General features: G+C 31.6%; 1 protein-coding gene across 1 annotated transcript; it reads right to left on the reverse strand.

Annotated features, from left to right (window-relative positions):
- Positions 1–2,748: 2,748 nt before the first annotated feature.
- LOC149205423 (uncharacterized) lies at positions 2,749–3,798 on the reverse strand. Its single transcript, XM_089393467.1, has one exon. The coding sequence runs from the start codon at positions 3,440–3,442 to the stop codon at positions 2,837–2,839; it is 606 nt and encodes a 201-aa protein (XP_089249593.1). The 5' UTR covers positions 3,443–3,798; the 3' UTR covers positions 2,749–2,836.
- Positions 3,799–20,079: the final 16,281 nt, after the last annotated feature.

Genomic DNA, 20,079 nt, shown 5'->3' on the forward strand with positions numbered 1-20,079 from the left:
ATGATCTAACATGAACATATTCTCCATACTCGATTGTAAAGCAACTCTGGACACAATTATTTACACAAATCTTTCTATCTTTTTAATATTATTTTACATTTTTCATTTATTTATTTTCATTACCTATGCAATTATATAAAAATTAAAATATATCTTTTTATTTCCATATACTACTTTAAATTATTAACACAAATCTCTTTATAGAGAAATTATCTTTAGTAAGTTGATATGCATGTCTATTTTGAAATAAGGCTTCTAGAACTTTAATTTAAGTATGGATAATTATTAGGTGGATGATGGGAATTTAACCTCCATGAAATATTCTAGATCCATCTTAACTTTGGATCTACCAAGTGCAGAGAGGGACCAAATATATTTTCACTCTAAAAGATGTTTGCATCTCAAGAGAAATATATTTTCACTCTAAAAGATGTTTGCATCTCAAGAGATTTGATCCCTCTTTGCACCCTCTTTGCACTTGGTAGATGAGGAGTTAAGATGGATCTACGCTAGTTTAATTCTCCCCTTTAAATAAGTTATATTCTACATTATTACCATGGGTTCTCATAAACTTGGAGCTCAAAAACCTTGGTAAGTTGAACAAGTCAAGTTTATCTTAACTACCGAACAAAAATTAATAAAAATAGTAATAATAAAATAGAATTTTTATTTTTATTATTTTAGTTTGAAGTTGTTTTTATTATAACAAAATGCCATTTTTATTTTCTTTTGTCCCAATCAAAATATTTACAAGACATTACATTACAACATCTCTATCATACTGAGTTGGAGAGCACCTCAAACCAAGTGTCCAGCCAGATCAAATCTCTTAAGAAACTAGAGGGAGCAAATGATTAATTAAGATAGATTTAGATTGGTTTAATTGTTAATTATAATCATAATTATAATTATTAATTTTATGTTTTTTATTTATTTTATTTTATTTTGTTTGACAAAATCAAACTATTAAACATGACATTACATCACAACATCTCTACCAATTACAATATTCAACTTCCTAATTTATTAAATACTCCGAATTATAATAATTTATAAATAATATTTAGTTAAAAAAAAATCCCATACCTTTTAAAAATTTAATAAATCAAATTTAATTTACATAAAATAAAAATAATATATATTGAAAAATAAAATTAATTCCATATTCATCATCATATAAATAAAAAACAATAGATATTGAAAAGTAAAATTTATTTCATATATTCTTTTAAGAGTTTGAAATAAATTTCCATTTTTAAATATTTTCTCCACCTTAAGAAGGCGATTGGATTAAAAAGTGAGACAAAACCTGCTTGTATTGACTCTGTGTGTTTGATGTTTGGCTCATTCCAATGTTCCATGTGGACACCATGGCCTTCAGGGCATCTCTATTCAAAAATGTTTTGGGAATCTTTGACTTTTAAATCATTTTGTCTCTCAGTACAGTACGCAGCTTGTTCTCACAGAACATCATTTTCTAACTAGTGTTGATTTTAGTTTTCTCAACATTTACATGGTAGGTATTCAGATCAGATATGGTGGGTGCAGACTTAATTTATTGAGTTTGATAATGGTTGGCATCAAGTTTGATCTATATGAATTTAACCAAAAGGTTTTCTAAAATCAAATTTGAATTTGAATTTGAATTTATGAATTTACCAAAAGCTTAAAAGACACTTTTTACATCGTAATTAAACTATATCAAAAAAATATTTTTTTAAAACAATTCCTTAAAAAAAGTATTATGACAAGATCTAATTTTCTCAAGGACCTCCATGGATGTATAACCAGAGGCCTTTCTGTGATATCATAAAGCACAAAGATGGGCGTGTGGCTGGAGGCCACTAATTAATGGAGAGTGACCCACATTCAATTTGTTAATGGGTATCATGTTAGGTCTCCATGTGCTGGTGCTGTTTTTGTACCAAATGAGTTTAATAATTGTGTGTTGGGCTCCAGCTTTATGACCCAAGAAAATTGCATTCAAATGACATGACATGACAGAGATGTTTTGACAATGGTACTAAATATGTGGTCACGTTCATCCTGCTACAGAGATATGCAAAACCCTGTAACCATTCAACACACTTTTCCATCGGACTCCATGGAAAGGGTTATTGACAGAGAATCTAGCCAATTTGAGAGAGCCTTAATTAAGGGTGGGTGCCCTTATGTTTGTGGGGTTAATCAAAGGGTGAGAGCTGAGAAAAAAATACCATTCAGATCACAAACAACCATTCTCTGCAAGTAATAAAATAGATTTCCCAACCATGAACATGTACAAGAAAATTTATCATCGAATTTCCCATTTGCTGGAGATGTTGTTTACAGTGCTGTGCATTTAATGAAACCCATTAAAACACACAATATCTATTTTATTTTGCAGTGTTGTTTCTGGAAAAACTATAAATGTTTGTGAAAATTTCACAAAACATTTTACAATTTTTTTCAAAAAACAACATCACAAATTTCGAACTGTGAAAACCTACACTCTCAAACACACACTATAATTCAATCCAAAATTTTCTATTTGCTGGAGATGTTTACAGTGCTTGCATTTTATGCAACCACTAAAACACACCATATATTTTGTATTGTTGTTTTTAGAAAAACCGTGAATGCTTATAAAAATCTACAAAGCATTCTACAATTTTTTTCAAAAAACAACCTCACAAATTTCAAACTGTGAAAACTTACACTCTCAAACACACTATAATTCAACCCAATATCAAAAAAAGATAGTAGATCTGGCATTTCAAGTCTCTCCCAATAATAAAATTGTATTATGAAAACATGAAATTTGCACAATGATATATGTATGGGTCAGCCCTTAAATCTAAGGTCCATTACAGTGAAAACTCCTAACTGAGCCATCATCGGATTCTATGCGAATCTCACAATCTGCAGAGGCCTGAGCATGGTGAGTGAAGAAATGCAGAACTCGAACACGTCCTGCCATCTTGAGTTTGGTATTGATGGGCAGAAACCCAACTGTATCTGGATTTCTGGCAGAACCCACAGCAGCAGCAGCCAGGAATGGCTGAACAGAGAGCGTTACAGCCATGAATCTCGAGCTCTGGGGCATCACCTTCCCTGCAGGAAGGACCATGAATCCAATTTGGTCACCGCGGTAATTCAAATCCAGATTGCTGTCGTAATAGTTAAAGGCCCCCCTGTTGGGATTCTTCACAGTCAAATACACAGAAATGGTGAAATTCACTGTAGATTCCTCGGCATTCGGATTCAAACCAGTGGCAGAGGAAACAGAGACATGGAAGTTGGGCAGTTGCACAGCATTGATAATGATGTTGGGATCCTTTGCCTTGAACAGAGAAAAGAAGAGAATGAGCATTATGATGACAATAAACACCACAAATATTGCGCCCACCACACAAGATGCAAAGTTGCTGGATCCGTTTGGAGGCCCGTCCTTCATTCTCATTTCTCCTGCGTGCCTGTAATCATAAAATCCACCTAATTCTAATGGCAGCTGCCAGGGCTTCAAGATCTGTTGCCGAAACTCATGAATCTATATTTGCAGAACATGAATCAACTGTTGGGATCCCTGCAACATTCGCGTTCAGCCTCAAAAATACATGGAAACGTCCTCTCCCTGGAGCCCCACGCACACTCTCCCTCCCTCGCCAATCCTCTTTTCTGTCATAATTCTGCTAACAAATACCCAGTAGAAATTGGTTTTGGTAGACATACACCTCCATACATTTTTCTAAGCCAGATAAGACACTTTAAGCATAACAGTAAGGCCAGTATGAAAAGGAAAGATTTGTATTGGTCAAATACCACAGACACATCCCACTCAAAATCATAATAATGACTGCTTGGATTAATTATAAAACATTGAACTTTTTGGTGTTTTCAATGCTATGAAATTCAAAATTCACCCAATTTTCAAAAGTTATCTATGTTAAATGTTTATGAAAAGTCCAAAAACTCGATCAGAAAAGGCTTGGCCTTACTGTTCATACTTTTGTTTTCTGGTAAAAACTGTTAATATAATTTTGATGACATGTAAATAAATTTAAATATAAAATATTTAAAATATATTAATATTATAAAATTAATATTCATGTGTTTTATATCATAACTTAGTAACCTATGATAATTCAATTCTCAAACCAGCAGTGAAGATAACTATTTTTAGTTGTTATTCTCAAACGCAATTTGGTTGTCAAATCAGCAGTGAAGACAACTATTTTTAGTTGTTATTCTCAAACGCAATTTGGTTGCCAAACCAGCAGTGAAGACAACTATTTTTAGTTGTTATCCTAAAAGGCAGGTTGACTCATTAGTCAAGGAAATCACACCACCTGGGATAATGTGCTGGTGGTCCGAAGGGGGACGCCACCTGAAATAACCCGTTGGTGGTCCGTAAGGGGCAGGTTTACACTCCTGCCAGATCCTTGTGGGTCTTGGGCCGTTAATCTATTTCCTTAAGTCCGAGGAATACAAACTATTAGCCAAGTACACACAGTTTTAGAGCATACTCCAAACCCAATATTTTTATAATTTATTAATATATCTACTTTTAAATTATAAATATTAAATTATTATTATAATGAATGCAAATCATGATTAATATCAAATTCAATACCTTCTCTCATTTATTTATTAGTGAAATATTTTACCAATCAAATTCATCATATAATTAATACTCACATATAATTTTATTTGTATTGGTGTATTTATTTTTTATATGTTGCAATTTAATTTTTTTGAAGTTTTGACTATTTTTTGGAGCGTATTTTTCTCTCAATTATTTATGGAGTTCTCTTTACTGCGACTTTTTGGAAGTTTTTCCAGTGGGTTTTTCGGTCAAATTTCTCTAAAATCCAGCAACAATTTATTGAAATCACAAGCTTGATGGGTAATCCCTTCACAATCAAAGTGGTGGGTTTTTGAGGGTGCTGAATCCAAATATGCAGTTAAAAAACCAGTTTGAATAACACAAAACAAGATTTCACCTCAAATTTTTCCGCCGGGCATCGAAATCTCCAAAAAGTCGCACTAAAGACAAATCCATTATTTATTAGTGAAATATTTTATAAATCAAATTCATCATATAATTAATTCTCACTATGTATTTATTTTTTATTATTTCTTTTGTATGTTGCAATTTATTTATTTTTTGAAGTTTTGTTTTTTTTGTGTATTTGTCTCATAATGTTGCTTTAAATTGTTCTAAATTTAGTAGAGATTTGTTAAAATCACAAGTTTATCTATATAGTCACTTATATAATCTATTCATTTATATGTAGGGCTTTGAATCTATACATGCATTGAAAAAGACATTTTAAATAATGAAAAGTCACAATCTCACCCAAAATTGTCATATTGCAAAATTCCAAAAAAAATAAAAATAAAAACAACACTTTTTTTTAATACCATATTAAATATCCCCTGAATGGGGTGATTGTCAAAATAGTGGGGGGGATGTTGCAACATGCCCCTATGATAAATTTATTGTTATGATATATGACATACAAACCGCCAATCCGCCTAGCCACACCATGGAAGTTATGTATTTGGACTTGAGTTGTATACCATACATTTTGTTCCTTAGTTGGGCTCCCACTTGTGTGGTTCCATTGCGAGGAAGGATTTCACCCATGGCTCTAAGTCCACATCCGCATTTCGAGCTCAGTCTTGAGGATACTGGAGAGAAGGGAAACTCAATATTTGAGCCTGCAAGGAATGAGAATGTTTATGCATGTTGCTATCTACAACCATGCATTGTTGTGCATTGGCCTACTAAAAAGCTACATTCTAAATTAGGTACTTGAAAATTCAAGGGAACTGTGCCACTCTCTAGTTTGCAACATCACAATGAACATGGTAATCTTGGTATTCTATGTAGTATTGTTATTATTCAATACTCACTATCCTCCTGGAGGTTGGTTAGCTCATTAGTAGTTTTTCATCTAGATTATTCTCCTTTCCTAGATCCCCCCTCTCTCCTATTCTTTGGCCCCTTTGTGCCTCTATTATGCTTCCCCACCTTCAATCCTCTATTTGCTCCATCTCGTCGCATGCTCTGTCACTCGCGGTCTTTTTTTTTTTTTTTGTTGCTTGCACTAACCTTTATTTTTCCCTCTCCCTTTTCATTGACGCAACCATCGACCCTTATTGCCCATTATTTTTCTGTTATGACTCTCTTCCTAGTGCTCAAGTCTTCCCGATTCTCTGAATCTCTGCTTCTCTTTCATCTCTTGCTCGATCCTTTCCTATCCTCTAACCCTTCTTCCATACCTTGTCAACGAGCTCAGGTTCATAGGGGCATTGCCTATTACCCAGAGCAGGCCCACAAGGATAATACAAGTATACATCATCGACTGGAGGAAGTCGTCTCTCACTTTCGTGGCCTCACATCGGGCCCCATTCAGGAAGAGCTAACTTGAGCCGAGGGAAAAACTTCCACTCATAGGATTCACCTCTCAAATACAAAGGTTCTTACTGAGTTAGCAGATTGGATTCCAGACACGAGGCATACCAGAGGCCATTTCAATTAATGTATCCACACATTTGATCTCTATTGGAACATGAAGTTTTTACCAGGGTGCACTCTCTTGGATCGGTATGAGTACCACATAGATATTCTTCATTCACTTAAACATATACATCGACATACGAAAGACTTAGATCTACAAATGGAACGTATTACACAACATCTCGACATCCCCTCCTCGACGAGAGGAACTTCCAAAGATAACAAAGAGCTCATCCAACTCGATGTCATAGACTCTAACCCTTATGACTAGTTTTTTATAATGTCTATTCTCTATTGGTCTTGTGTTCCTATTGGGTTTGTACATTATCACTTATGGCAAACTCTCAATTTTTATATGTTAAATTTTGTTTCTCCCATAACTCATTTACCTATCATCTCTCTAGAAGAAGTTAATTTTTGGATTTGCTCTAATCTCCCCAATAAAAAACTAACTTATCATAAGGAATATTGTCATTATAGGTAAGTCGTCTCTACTCGTGTTTTTCGGGAAATTCTATGCTACTTAGTTGAATAGTTATTAGCCGTGTGATTGATATAAGTAGCAGTGTATTTTAATTTTGGGGTTGTTACATATGGTATCAGAGCATAGGCTCAACCCTTAGGGCCTATGGGCATTTTATTGTAGAAAATTTTGATTATTTCTAGAATTTCCAATTACTGCTTCCATAGGAGAATACTCCCCGGAGTTTTATTGTCCATCGTCGGCTTCAAAATTCGTCAACTACATAAAAAATTATATGTGACCTCTAGGTACAAGTTTGAAAGAAAAAAAATATATTTAAACTTGAGTTCAATAATTTTGCTTTTGATGGCAAAGAGAAATTTAGTTAAAAGTGGTTGAAAAATAAATACAATTTTTAAAATCTTTTTTCAATAGATGCATTCAAAATAATATATAAATAAATATATAGATTTTGTAAAAGTAAATAATTTTAAAATAAAATAATTGTTATACAAGATACTAAATAAATAGCATTTCATACTATTTCTTTAAGAAAATAGATTAAAAAAAATATTTGGATTTTAGATTTTGGATTAAGTAGTGTCCAAATAAATTTAATAATGATAATGATTTAGTAGTATTTGGATTATCATTGCATTTCCGCAATGATAATGATAATAGACTTCTAAATCTTACACTAATTGTAATAAGTGATTTTTTTAATAAATTAGTATTGACTTTTATACTTAAATTTATTTATTACTTTTAGTGCAAACTATAAAAATAAATATAATAAATATATTGAAACGACAGGGTAATCACTCTTAAAACAATAACAATATATAAAGAATTAAATTAGGTGTCTTATTCTAAAGTAAAAAGTATTTTAAATTTGTCTGCTTGGGGTGGCTCAATTGGTAATGGTCACGGAAATGAAGTCTCATAAGTCTTGGGTTGAGAAGTTGGACATGATGAAGATGTAGCCCTACAAAACTTAAAAAAAAAATATTTTAAATTTTATTATTTTTATTTATTTAAATTAAAAGTTACCTTAAGTTAGTTATATATATATATATATAATTTATTTGATTGTTATCTTAAACTTTATGATTTATTTTTGAATTAAAAAAATTGTTTTAGAAATAGCTAAAATAAAAGTTATTTATAAATAATTAAAATTTGTATTCTAAATTGTAAACTAATTATAAATAACTAAAATTATATATCAAAGTGCAAACACCCAAAACTTAAAGAGAAGTTCTAGTTAATTTGATACGACATACATAATTAATAATAATATTAACGTTATGTATTAGTAAAATCTTGTGCTATGTATTAATAACATTAAAAATATTGTTACTTCTAAGTTCAAAGAAAAAATGTGGTGTGAGAAAGATTTAGCAGCTAAAAGAAAATTAAGATATTATAAGGAGGTCATCAACCCCACCCTAGAAGATCAAAAGTATCTCTCTGTTTTAACTAGCTCAAAGAAGAAAATTAATATAGCCAAGATTAGAACGAACTCTCATGAGCTCCATAGTGAAACGTGTCGTTGGGCAGTTCCTAAAACACCATGGATGGAAAGGTTATCCATCTCTGTGAGAATACGAACATCAAGGATGAAAATCACTTCCTTCTGCCATCTCTGTGAGAATACGAACATCGAGGATGAAAATCACTTCCTCTTAGAGTGCCCCTCGTACAACCACATTAGGTCTCAATTTCAAAATCTCTGTTGCAATACTAACCTTCCTAGCCTTTTACGATGTCAAAATTATAGTGAGCTCGGAAGGCTTCCCTCCAAGCTTTTTGAGCATAAGGATAAAATCTTAAATCAAACTAAATAATTCGTTTCTTTAGGTCCGATAGACCAAAGTTTGGTCTCAGTGGACGTTAACCATCATCATCATCATCAAAAATAAAGATCTAAAAATATGTTAAAATTAATATTATTCGTATTTTTAGGTAAACAAGAGTTCGCCTATACCAATACCACACTATAGTGAATCATATCCATGTCAAGCCATCACTAATATTTTTTCTAAGATATCAAGCATCATTTTTTTAATATTTATTTGATATTTTAATTCGGTTCAATAACTTTAATAATTTAATTGAGATCTAATTCATACCCATCTCAGACGACCACTAGTATGTTTTTCTAAAATCCCAAGCATCATTAATTCGGCTCAGTAACTTTAATAATCTAAGTGAGATATTAGAATTAGAGGGTTTTCATGCTTACCCAATAGATATATTTGAATCAAAATAAAATCGGCGCCGCTTTATTTTGGTTAATAAAATATAAAAATAAAAGTACTTTTAAATGACAACGATTATAAATAAGATAAAGGTAATGGTGATAGAGATGAATATTAAACATTAATTATAATAAAAAAAAAATTAAGTGTTTTTTTATGAATTTAATTATGTTTTATATCTATTATATATGGGAGAAACTATAAAAGTGATTTTTATATTTTATTTTGAGAGAATATTCTAAATCATAAATTATACAGTTATTATGTTTATTAATGTCAGAATAGAGTATAACTTAAGTTGATAGGATGAATTTCTTATTCCTATTAAATGAAAAAAATACTATAATTAGGTTGGCTTAGTAAACAAACTAATTAGATTTAATGAAGGTTATTGAATGATATTTAAAAAAATCACATCATGAGAGAGTATATGTATCTATGGCATTCATGAGATGTCAACTTCTCTTTATTAAATACTTGCTATATTCTTAATATATGAAAATATCGAATCTTGAGCTAATAAGAAATTAGTAATGACAAGTGAAATAAATAGTTTTTATTTAAAGGAAATAATGAATTAATAAAATACTTGAAAAAAAGAAAAATAGGAGTGAATAAAAAATAGAAAAGTATGAGCTAAAAAAGGGTAATTTGTGAACATTTATTTTATTGCATATATTTATTTTGTATTATTTAATAAAAATATTATGAATGTAAATGAAAAGTCAATCTAAATTTAAAAATATAGATATGTCAATTTTGTTTTGGATAGAGGGTGAAACTTCAAGTAAAGAGACAATAGCATATCTATGCATGTCTCACAAATTGTGAATTTTCTTATTGAAAAGAGAGGAAATGATTATTGAAAGCAATTGGAATCTTGTTGAGAATACAACACTGAGATAACTCAGATCATAGATGGATGATGAATATCTTAGTTCGTAGTTGGTATTCATTGTTTATTTAGGCAATAAGATTTATTTGGTTGATGAATCATGATAATCATGTTTATGGAGTATTATTGCTCTATATTTGATATGTATTAAGATGATTATCACATTTATGATGTTATGATACGAGGTTATATTGACATGTGGTTAGTTTATTATGTGATGTCATGATATATCTTCGATGCAGATATGTTGATGTTAAAACTCATGATATTTAAGGATATGAAGCATGTGGTTATTGCATGTAGATTTTATGACATGCATGAGTATGCAATTTTTACTATTAAAGATGTTGTGATAAAAATGATCTTATCTTCTTATGATGGCATGCAAGAATTGGCACATGGATTATTTATTGTGATGTTATAACTAATGCATTAGTTACATGTTGAGATGTGATGATTCACAGGAAATCCACAAATAGGCCGAGAGGGCCAGTTTATTTGATGATCTCGTGGGAGCCTATACCTGTGATGGAGAATATGTAACACCATATGGGCTGGGGACATACGCACTCAACAATACATATGTCAGTGGTTCCTTTGTCTTGTATAACTCTTGATGGATAGCTCTTGATGGGCTATAGGACCATCTTGAGGAGGCCAAACATTTGATATTGTAAACCAAGTGCTTGATAATGAATTGGGATGACGAAGTTTGGTGGGGGTGTAAGGACTTTGATGCGTGGGGTTCTGCACCTTAGTGAGTGTGGAGGGAGTGGGTCAGCCTTTCAAGATGCCTCGAGTACTACTGCATGGAGTACTAAGTTGGGTGCTTGTCAAGGGTGAGCCTTGGGCTATGGTATAAACCGATGAGCTTATGCCTGGTTCCGAAAGTGGGAAAAGGGATAGAGATTCCTTGGGTGTTGTGGAAACTTTCGATGCATGCTGATTATACTAGTTCAATAGAGGGTGTAGGGCAAACATGAAATAATAATAACTAAATAAAATAAAATGTTAAATGATTCAATTTAACTTCGGAACGAAATTCCTTAAAGAGGGGGTATGTAATGCCCCTAATAATAATAAAAATAATAAATAAATAATATAATATAATATTAAAATATAAGTAAATAACTAATAAACAATAAAAAAGAAGGGAGTATGTAATGCTTCTAATAATAATAAAAATAAATAATAAATAAGGAAAAAAATATAATAATAATAAATAAATAACATAGTAAATAATAAATTGGAGTTCTAAATAACTATATATAAAAGTAAACTATAAAAATAGTAAAATAAGTAAAATTAACAAAAGGTAAAAATGAATCAAATAAAGAAGAGTTAAATTAAGTAAAACTTAAAATAAATATATAAAAGTTGGCATGTTGACACATGGAATGTGTGCATGCAGATCCCCTTTCTATTTTTGGAACCGTTTGGTCTATTTAATGGACGATGAGATTGATCCATTCTTTTGGGAGAAAAGTGTTTTAAGACAAAAGATTCCATAACAATAGTATGTCGATTGAAGGCAGTATGTCAATTGAAGGCTAAGGGATAGCCAACTATCCAAAAATTATATGCAGCTGAACTTATGATTAAGTAGAGATTATTTACCCCACAATTAATATAAATAGTAATATATTTTAATTTTGAAATTGTTAAAAATATTCCAAATAACAATTTAAAAAATTAGACAATATCGTTTCTGTCTTTTATACTATATTAAATATTATTTAATAAAAAATTAACAATTAAAATCATATGTTATGAATACTTTGATACTCGTTTATATCATAAAAGATATGTCATTTATTGTCCATAATTGATATATATATGTTTTGAATTAAATTTAGATATAAATTTCCATAAAATAGACTTTTTCTAAGAAATAAAACAAAAAATTAATTTATAATTACAAAAAAATTGAAATATGTATATTAATTTTTTATGTTTTCATATCTTCACTTCTTTGTTTTTTAAATTAATTACTTCTTTTCTCAATTATATACCTTTATATTTAAATGTCTACTTTTTCAATATTTTTATAAACAAACATTTGCTTTATAATACTTTTCTTAATTAAATCTTTTGAATTTTCTTTATAACTTTTTTCACTTTCTACCACATACCAAGTTTAAAATCCATAAAACATATCCTATGAAAACATAAATATATCCTATGAAAATTAAATATTTAAAGTAACACGGTCTATAACTTATCTTTTATTTCCGTATTATAAATTATTTTTTGATATTCATTTTAATAATAATAAAAAATAACCAATATTGTTATTAAAAATTATATAATATATTTAATATTTTTTATTTATTTATATAAATTCACAAAACTTTTTAATCTAAACATTTACCTAATATAATCATGAAAATCTTCATATTTTTATATAGTAAACTTTTATATAGCGTTTTCGCAAAATTCCGAAGATTTCTTAAAAATACTTTAAATTATATTACAATTTTGTAAACTAAACTTTAAGTTATTTATGATTTACATATTGAAAATGTTTTAATTAGAAGTCAGAAGGGTAATGACTTTATGATTAAACATATCATTCATGGCATAGGTCTTTTTGTTTAAGATATGAATTCCAGATATAGTTATCAATTATGTACATTAGCTTTTTCATTCTTCCCATTTTTTTTAATAATTATTATAATAGAAATTTAATGTGTACATTAGCTTTTTCATTCTTCCCATTTTTTTTAATAATTATTATAGTAGAAATTTAATGTTTGATTTTAAATATTTTTTTAAAGTTACTTTATTTTATAGAGTTTTTTTTTTTAATTTAAAAATATATTTTAATTTATGTTCACGGGGAGTAGAGTAAATAGTGATAGGGTGTTATGTTAAGGTATTTTGTGGTGAAAATGTTACCCGTTCCAAATTTTGTGGGCAAAAATTTAGCAATATTAAGGGCTAGTGAAGCCTAGGTCGGGTAGATATCCCTGGGTTGTGGCCTATAGGCATGTCAGTGATCTTAGAACTCACATTACCTCTATATATATATATATATATATATATATATATATATATATATATAAGCCTAGGTCGGGTAGATATCCCTGGGTTGTGGCCTATAGGCATGTCAGTGATCTTAGAACTCACATTACCTATATATATATATATATATATATATATATATATATATATATTCAAAAGTATTTATTGAATGTCAACATAAGCATTTTGACTAATAAAAAATAAAATAATCAAGTATACAAATAACTCGCACAAATATCTAAATAATTAAAATTATAAAAATTATAAAATGGATCTAAGTTGGTACTTAGCATACCATAATGAATTTCATCAAGCCTTTAAATAAGCTTCAATATAACAAATACCATGGACCAATACCATGGGCTATCCAATACCATGGACTTGTAAACCACACTAATTTTATAGTTTAAATTAACTTTATAATTTTATGGTTAAAATTATAATTATTAATTTTATTTTTTATTTTTATAATTTTAATTATGGAGAGATTTGTGCCCCTCTTTTTTTTTTTGACTCATTGTCATATTGGGAGGTTTGAGGAAATCCATTATGAAATGCAAAAACACCAACTTAGATCCATCTTAACTTTGGACTTGATCTCTCTCCACGCTTGATAGATCCGGATTTAAGATGGATCTAGGCTAGTTTATTTAATAGTTGATTTATTTTGAATAAAAAATAATATTTAAATAAAGTATGTGTCTATTTTTATCCAGATTTAAGATGGATCTATGCTAGTTTATTTAATGGTTGATTTATTTTGAATTAAAAAAAAAAATATTTAAATAAAGTATGTGTCTATTTTTTTTAATAATTATTATGAATTGGTAGATACTCACTATAACCTCTAGGCACACCAACGTCCCTCGTGTTGCACAACAATTGGGTGGGGCTTGTACTCATGTGATATGCGGTAGATTTTGACTACTACTATTATAATCACTATAACGTCTATGCACACCAACAAAATTCCTCACACCCTCCAAAGGGCTAGTTAACGGTTTGAACCAACTATGTCACAAAACACTGCTTTAAAATAATTTAACCAAGTGATCTACACTTAGGGCATGTTTAACTTATTATTATTATTATAAATTAAATACTAGTTGATTGTCAGATGAAAATAGTTTCTCTATCTTGATAAATCAGTCATGTATTTATATTATAACAATATTTTATGTGAATGCAATTGAGTGTTTTATGCATTTCTAATTGAAAATATATAATTTTATGGAATGTGTATCTTATTTTCAATTAGAATTATATAAAACACACATTTGTCTTCACATCAAATATTATTACAATATAAATACATAACTAATTTCTCAAGACAGAGAAATTATCTTCATTTCACAATCAACCAATTGAGCAAATATCTCAACCACACACTAATCTAGGAACTATCTTGTTGAGAAAATATATATCAAACCAACTAGATCTAACTAACTCCTAAACAATAGGAATAGACTCCTCGAACCAATTATCACACCTAAGACAAGCATAAGATATATACTCCAACACTCCTCCTCAACGACTACTTATCTTGATCTCGTTCAACAAAGTATACCTATGGTCCAAAATGTTGATGTCCATATAAAGAGACAACCAGCCACCAAAATGCATGTATAACTAACTAGCTGCAACAACTGATGGTTTACTAGGTTGTCCTTAATGTGCATGGCTCATTCAATAATCATATCTTCATATATGTATATCTACCTTTAAATCCCCCTCCATCACTATCATTATCATCCTAGGTTTTCTCATCTTATCCACAACCATGCTATGGATTTGGTCATCTTACCCTCAACCATGTTCTCAATGCTCCTGCATCAGACTCCCAAGGAACAACACCAATACAAGAATACTTGTCCATATGTTACATGTCTCTCACAAACCTCATTACACCCTTACGTGGTTTATGCTCACAACGAACAACACATTAAGTGGTTTTGGATGACCACAAACCATCACACCAAGTGGTTTCTGGCAAACCACAAACTTCCTTTATCACAACAAGTGATTTTAAATTTCCACAAACCTTTCACTACAAGGTGGTTTTCAGATTACCACAAACTACATAGGGGTACACATGCCTCATCAGGCTTAAATCACAATTGAAGCAAATACATGCTATTACAAACTCCACCTATGGAGATATTAGGTAAATACTCAAACATTTTCTAGGACCACTACATCAACGCTAACATGATATTATAGACTTACTTACAATCACAATGTGTGACTCACATTACAATATAATCTCATGTCTAATTCACATACTCACAAAATTCCACTCATACAACTTTTACCTTCATTTTCCACCATCATCCAATCTCCACTACTACCATAACTAATATCCTTTGCTACCATAACACTTACAAAGGAACTCGAACTATGACCTACTTCTCTTGGACTAAGCTCCTAATATTTATCTACTGTATCCAAGACCTCTCTGTCCTCCCTATTGCAAACACATCATTCCACTCCAAAAATTTAGCTCACAACCAACATTTGGTTTTCTCAAGCGAGAGCAATACAACTTGCTTCCACCTCAAAAAGTGTCCATGCTCATTCCTTCATCTGAAGAATTGTCATCACATACCATCTAGAATCCAATCATACCACTAATACCTTAGATTTACCATGAACTTATTGTACTATAGGTCCTAACATCAATATGATCATGAATATTGATTAATTAATCGTCCTATGTACCTACTTCCATCTACCGAGATACATGGGTGTCATCCATTGTAATTTCCAGTTGTCTAGGAAAGTAGTCTAGATACAGGATGTATCCATATCAGTGTTACATTTTCTATACACATACCAATCAAGACTTATAGTGCATTGCACAATAAGCAATTCAAAGAGCAAAACTCATAGCTAGAACTCATGTATGCCTACAACACTTCTCACTATGCAGACTCAGGAATGATTTCTACAATGTTTCTACATCACCAAACTATCACAACACTAAATTCATCATTAATGAATTCATGACACACATGGTCCTACTCATCTTGGAATCATACACAAATTTAGTGTCTTTGTCTAAGTCTTCGACCTTTGTTTCTTCCACATGTCTATTCAATCTTTGTCTTGGATTTCCATATTCGCCCACCTATGATTTGTGATTTGTTAAAGTAGCCAATTCTAACAAAAAATCTTCTAATAAATCCTACAATTGAAATAGTTGGATCCATGGTTAGCCCAACTTCAGCTTGTAGTACTTCCTTTGAAACACTAAAACTATATTCTCTTTATATAGTGCGACCTCAACTTTGCGACCACTGTATAGTGAAATCCGATTTCTTTCTAGTACCTTTGTCCATAATAGTGATTGAAAGAATATTGTTTGTATTAATACAAAACTTCACTTCTATTTAAGGGACTCCTCGGGGAGCAAGAGGAATTTCATTTCACTGAAAACTCCCAAGTGACTTGTGTTCTTGACAAACACTCACTCACGTTTCAAAACATTGACTTCACACTTGTCTATCCATTAACAACTATAGAAAACACCTAAAATCTTGAGGTTTGTAGTGTACTGTTCCCAGGAGTGATTTTTGTCATTACACTACCGAGAGTTTCCAACCCCAACGACATCAAAGTAACATAAAAAAGAACAATGTTGCTAACATCACCCTAGTCACATCAACACAATAACACAAGTATACTTGAACTTTGACAAGATCTGACCCTCCCAAAAACAAAAATCAAAACAAAAAAACTTGCTCTAACCATGAATGCCCATATCTAATCACAACCTCTACAAATTCCATTGCTACTCCTTGAGTTGGCGTCTTCAATATAATCTAGAAATCCACATTGGTGTTAGACATCATATCTATGGAAAACTCTTCCTCGGCCTTGACTCCCTCATGGATTAGAAGGGAAATGTCACCACCATCATTACAATTAGACCAAGGTCACTACTTGGGCCACAATCAAGAGCCCTCTCGATGCACCATCCATACTTCTATGCTACAGTGCCGCATTATCACAGATAATGGCAGGTGCAACATGGTCCTCGGTGAATATGTTGTTCGGGCACCATCTCACCTAGTTATTGGTTAAAAATAAAAGTCTATCATACGCACACAAGCTTCTCGCTCATTGGATTATTAAACCATAAAAACCTGCAACTCTTTCCCGAACTTTGTTCTTTTTTCTGCTATCAGGTTCTAGTTCTATTGTCCATATTGTGAGTCCAATTCCTTAAGACTTTCATCCTTAGTGGGTCATCAATGGCCTTTGACACAAAGCCTAGATTGGACCCCAACTATAGAATTTTCTCTTCGCACTGACAATGTATGATGGGTAGCCCAATTCTTCTTATAGCCTGCCGCTCCTCCTTTATGTGGTTTGATGGACAAACAAAACACACAACAACACAATCTAAAATAACACACTATATACTCTCCATTTCTTTAGACCTTCTCACAGTTAAGCCTAGTCCTACTCTAATACCAAATTAAAATTGCGTAAAACACTCATTTGTATTCACACCAAATATTATATATATATATATATATATATATATATATATATATATATATATATATATATATATATATATGACCGATTTCTCAAGATATATAAATTGTCTTAATTACACAATCAACTAGTTTAGCAAATATCTCAACCATACACCAATCTAGGAACTATCTTGTTGAGCAAATATCTCTAAAAGCAACTAGATATAACCAATTATCACCCATAAGACAAGAATTTTTTGTATACCCCAACACATTTTTTAGGCACTTCTTCTAGTTATAAAATAATTAGGTGAATATTTTTATTTTGATGGAATGCATGTCTCATTTTTAGGTCTAATGGTTAAGAGCATATGTTTCCTCCTTAAAATTAGATTATTATTATTATTATTATTATTATTATTGTAAGATTAAATTTTATATTAACTCACAAAATCATTACATCTAGTACATCAGTCATCATTCCATCACCAACATATATTATGGCAGATGATCTCAACCTGTCCAATGGGAAACCAAATAGTTTTTACCACCTACCTATAAAATAAGTAGTCCAAAATTTCAAGAGTCTTAACAACTGAAGCATATCAAGAGAATTTACAGCAGAATCAGAACACAAAAAACTGATATATATATATATATATATATATATATATATATATCATGAGAAAACTAGGAATCAGAGGAGGTAACAAGTGTCAGATCTTTCGCACTAGGTACCGGAGGAGCTAATTTTGCAGTGATACATGAGATATATCTCTCAATTTGAGCCAGTTGCGTGTCCATTCATTTCATAAAAAACATTTAGTTTATGTACTCTTGTTTCACATCTTCGAGGCTTGCAAATACACTATATCTTTATACCTGCCTCCCATTAAGAACCCTACCCAACAGGGTTTTCATTTGGAAATAAAAAGACAAGGCTTGGTAGTATTATTTTTTCCTTCCCCGGGTGTGCCCTGGGTTAGGAACCCACTGTCCTATATCCTCAATGAGCTTCGTACATAGAAGGCTTGCATATCTCGTGTTGATATGATCTCCAGGTTTTGCATTTTAGTTTGTATATCCGGGGGGATGTAGCTTAAAAGGTCTCAGCAGGCTTCTAGGCCTATTGTTGGGCTCAGGTCTGGCCTTAGGGACCCCCCCTCCCCCTTCTACTTCTCATACGCTACCTCAATATGGGGGCTAAATGACTGCATTGACTCCAAAAATAAATAACTTGACTACAAGAGGAAAACTGCAAATAGAAATTAGATAGACAAATAAGCACTGACCAGGCAAGAAGGAAGAGGCCCGTCAGAGAACCAACACAACACAATCTATATAAAAACCAACCCCCCCAGGTGCAACTACAGTGGAACAAACAACCATGATAAGAAACGATGAAGTACTAGCCTAACTTGTGTATATGAGGCCGCTTTTCTAGCCAATGCCACTTAACTGCATACAAAACAAAACATCAACACAATCCACATTTCCCATACCATAAACCACCCAAAAGCTTAAATTCACGAAACCAAAAAGAGGGACAAAATCAAATGTAGAAATTCTAGGGAGCTGCAAAATTACTCAGATTGATGAAATCACCAAAAGGCAAGCACTGGAAGCTATCTCAGGTCTTTGCGAGTTGTATACTCTTCGAGCGAACAAGCCACAATCTTTTCTTACTTATTCACAACTTGAGTTATGGACTTCCTCTTCGAACACCTCTCTCAAATCTTCAAAGCACAATTTCCTTTAGCGCAACTGGCACAATGTTTCCTTCTATAATAGTAAATCGATGAGATAATTCTCTTGGTTGCTTAGATGCCATCATACCATACTAGATTGGTAATATGATCAAACTTAGGTGCAAAACCTGCCCGAAAAGCTAGCCAAGTCTCTTTTTCATAGGCAATAACCAAAATATCCATAGGGATGTTGCACAGGTCGGCATGTCGTGCCCCTCTTCTCATTCCTTTGACTCTGCTCATGGATTTAGAGGGGCAATATCTTCACATCCAGTTGAATGCACGAGGCTACCCAATCCACCCTCCTTTATTTAATTTGTTTGTGTTCACAGGGTGGCAAGCACATGGCCCCAAGCCACCCAATTCCTTGATCCTCACCCCCATTGGGGGAGATTATTATTATTATTATAAAAGAATCGGATATATATATATATATATATCGAGACCGAGAGAGAGAGAGAGAGAGAGAGAGAGAGAGAGAGAGAGAGAGAGATATCCCACTTTCTAGGCATGTTATTTTATTTCAACGATGGCACTTGGGATAAATTGGTAAATCCAAAAGGAGGTAGAGTATGCACACCTTTGTAGAATTTGGTGGATATGACATTAAAATTAGATTATTGTTATAATAATAATAATGATAATAATATTATTTTTTTCGATGGGATGTGTATCCTACTTTCTAGGCATTTTTTTCCA

The sequence above is a fragment of the Pinus tabuliformis genome, chromosome 1_2, assembly GCF_031772625.1.
Source record: "Pinus tabuliformis cultivar Carrire ecotype Pingquan chromosome 1_2, CPIR1, whole genome shotgun sequence".
Classification (NCBI taxonomy): Eukaryota; Viridiplantae; Streptophyta; class Pinopsida; order Pinales; family Pinaceae; genus Pinus; species Pinus tabuliformis.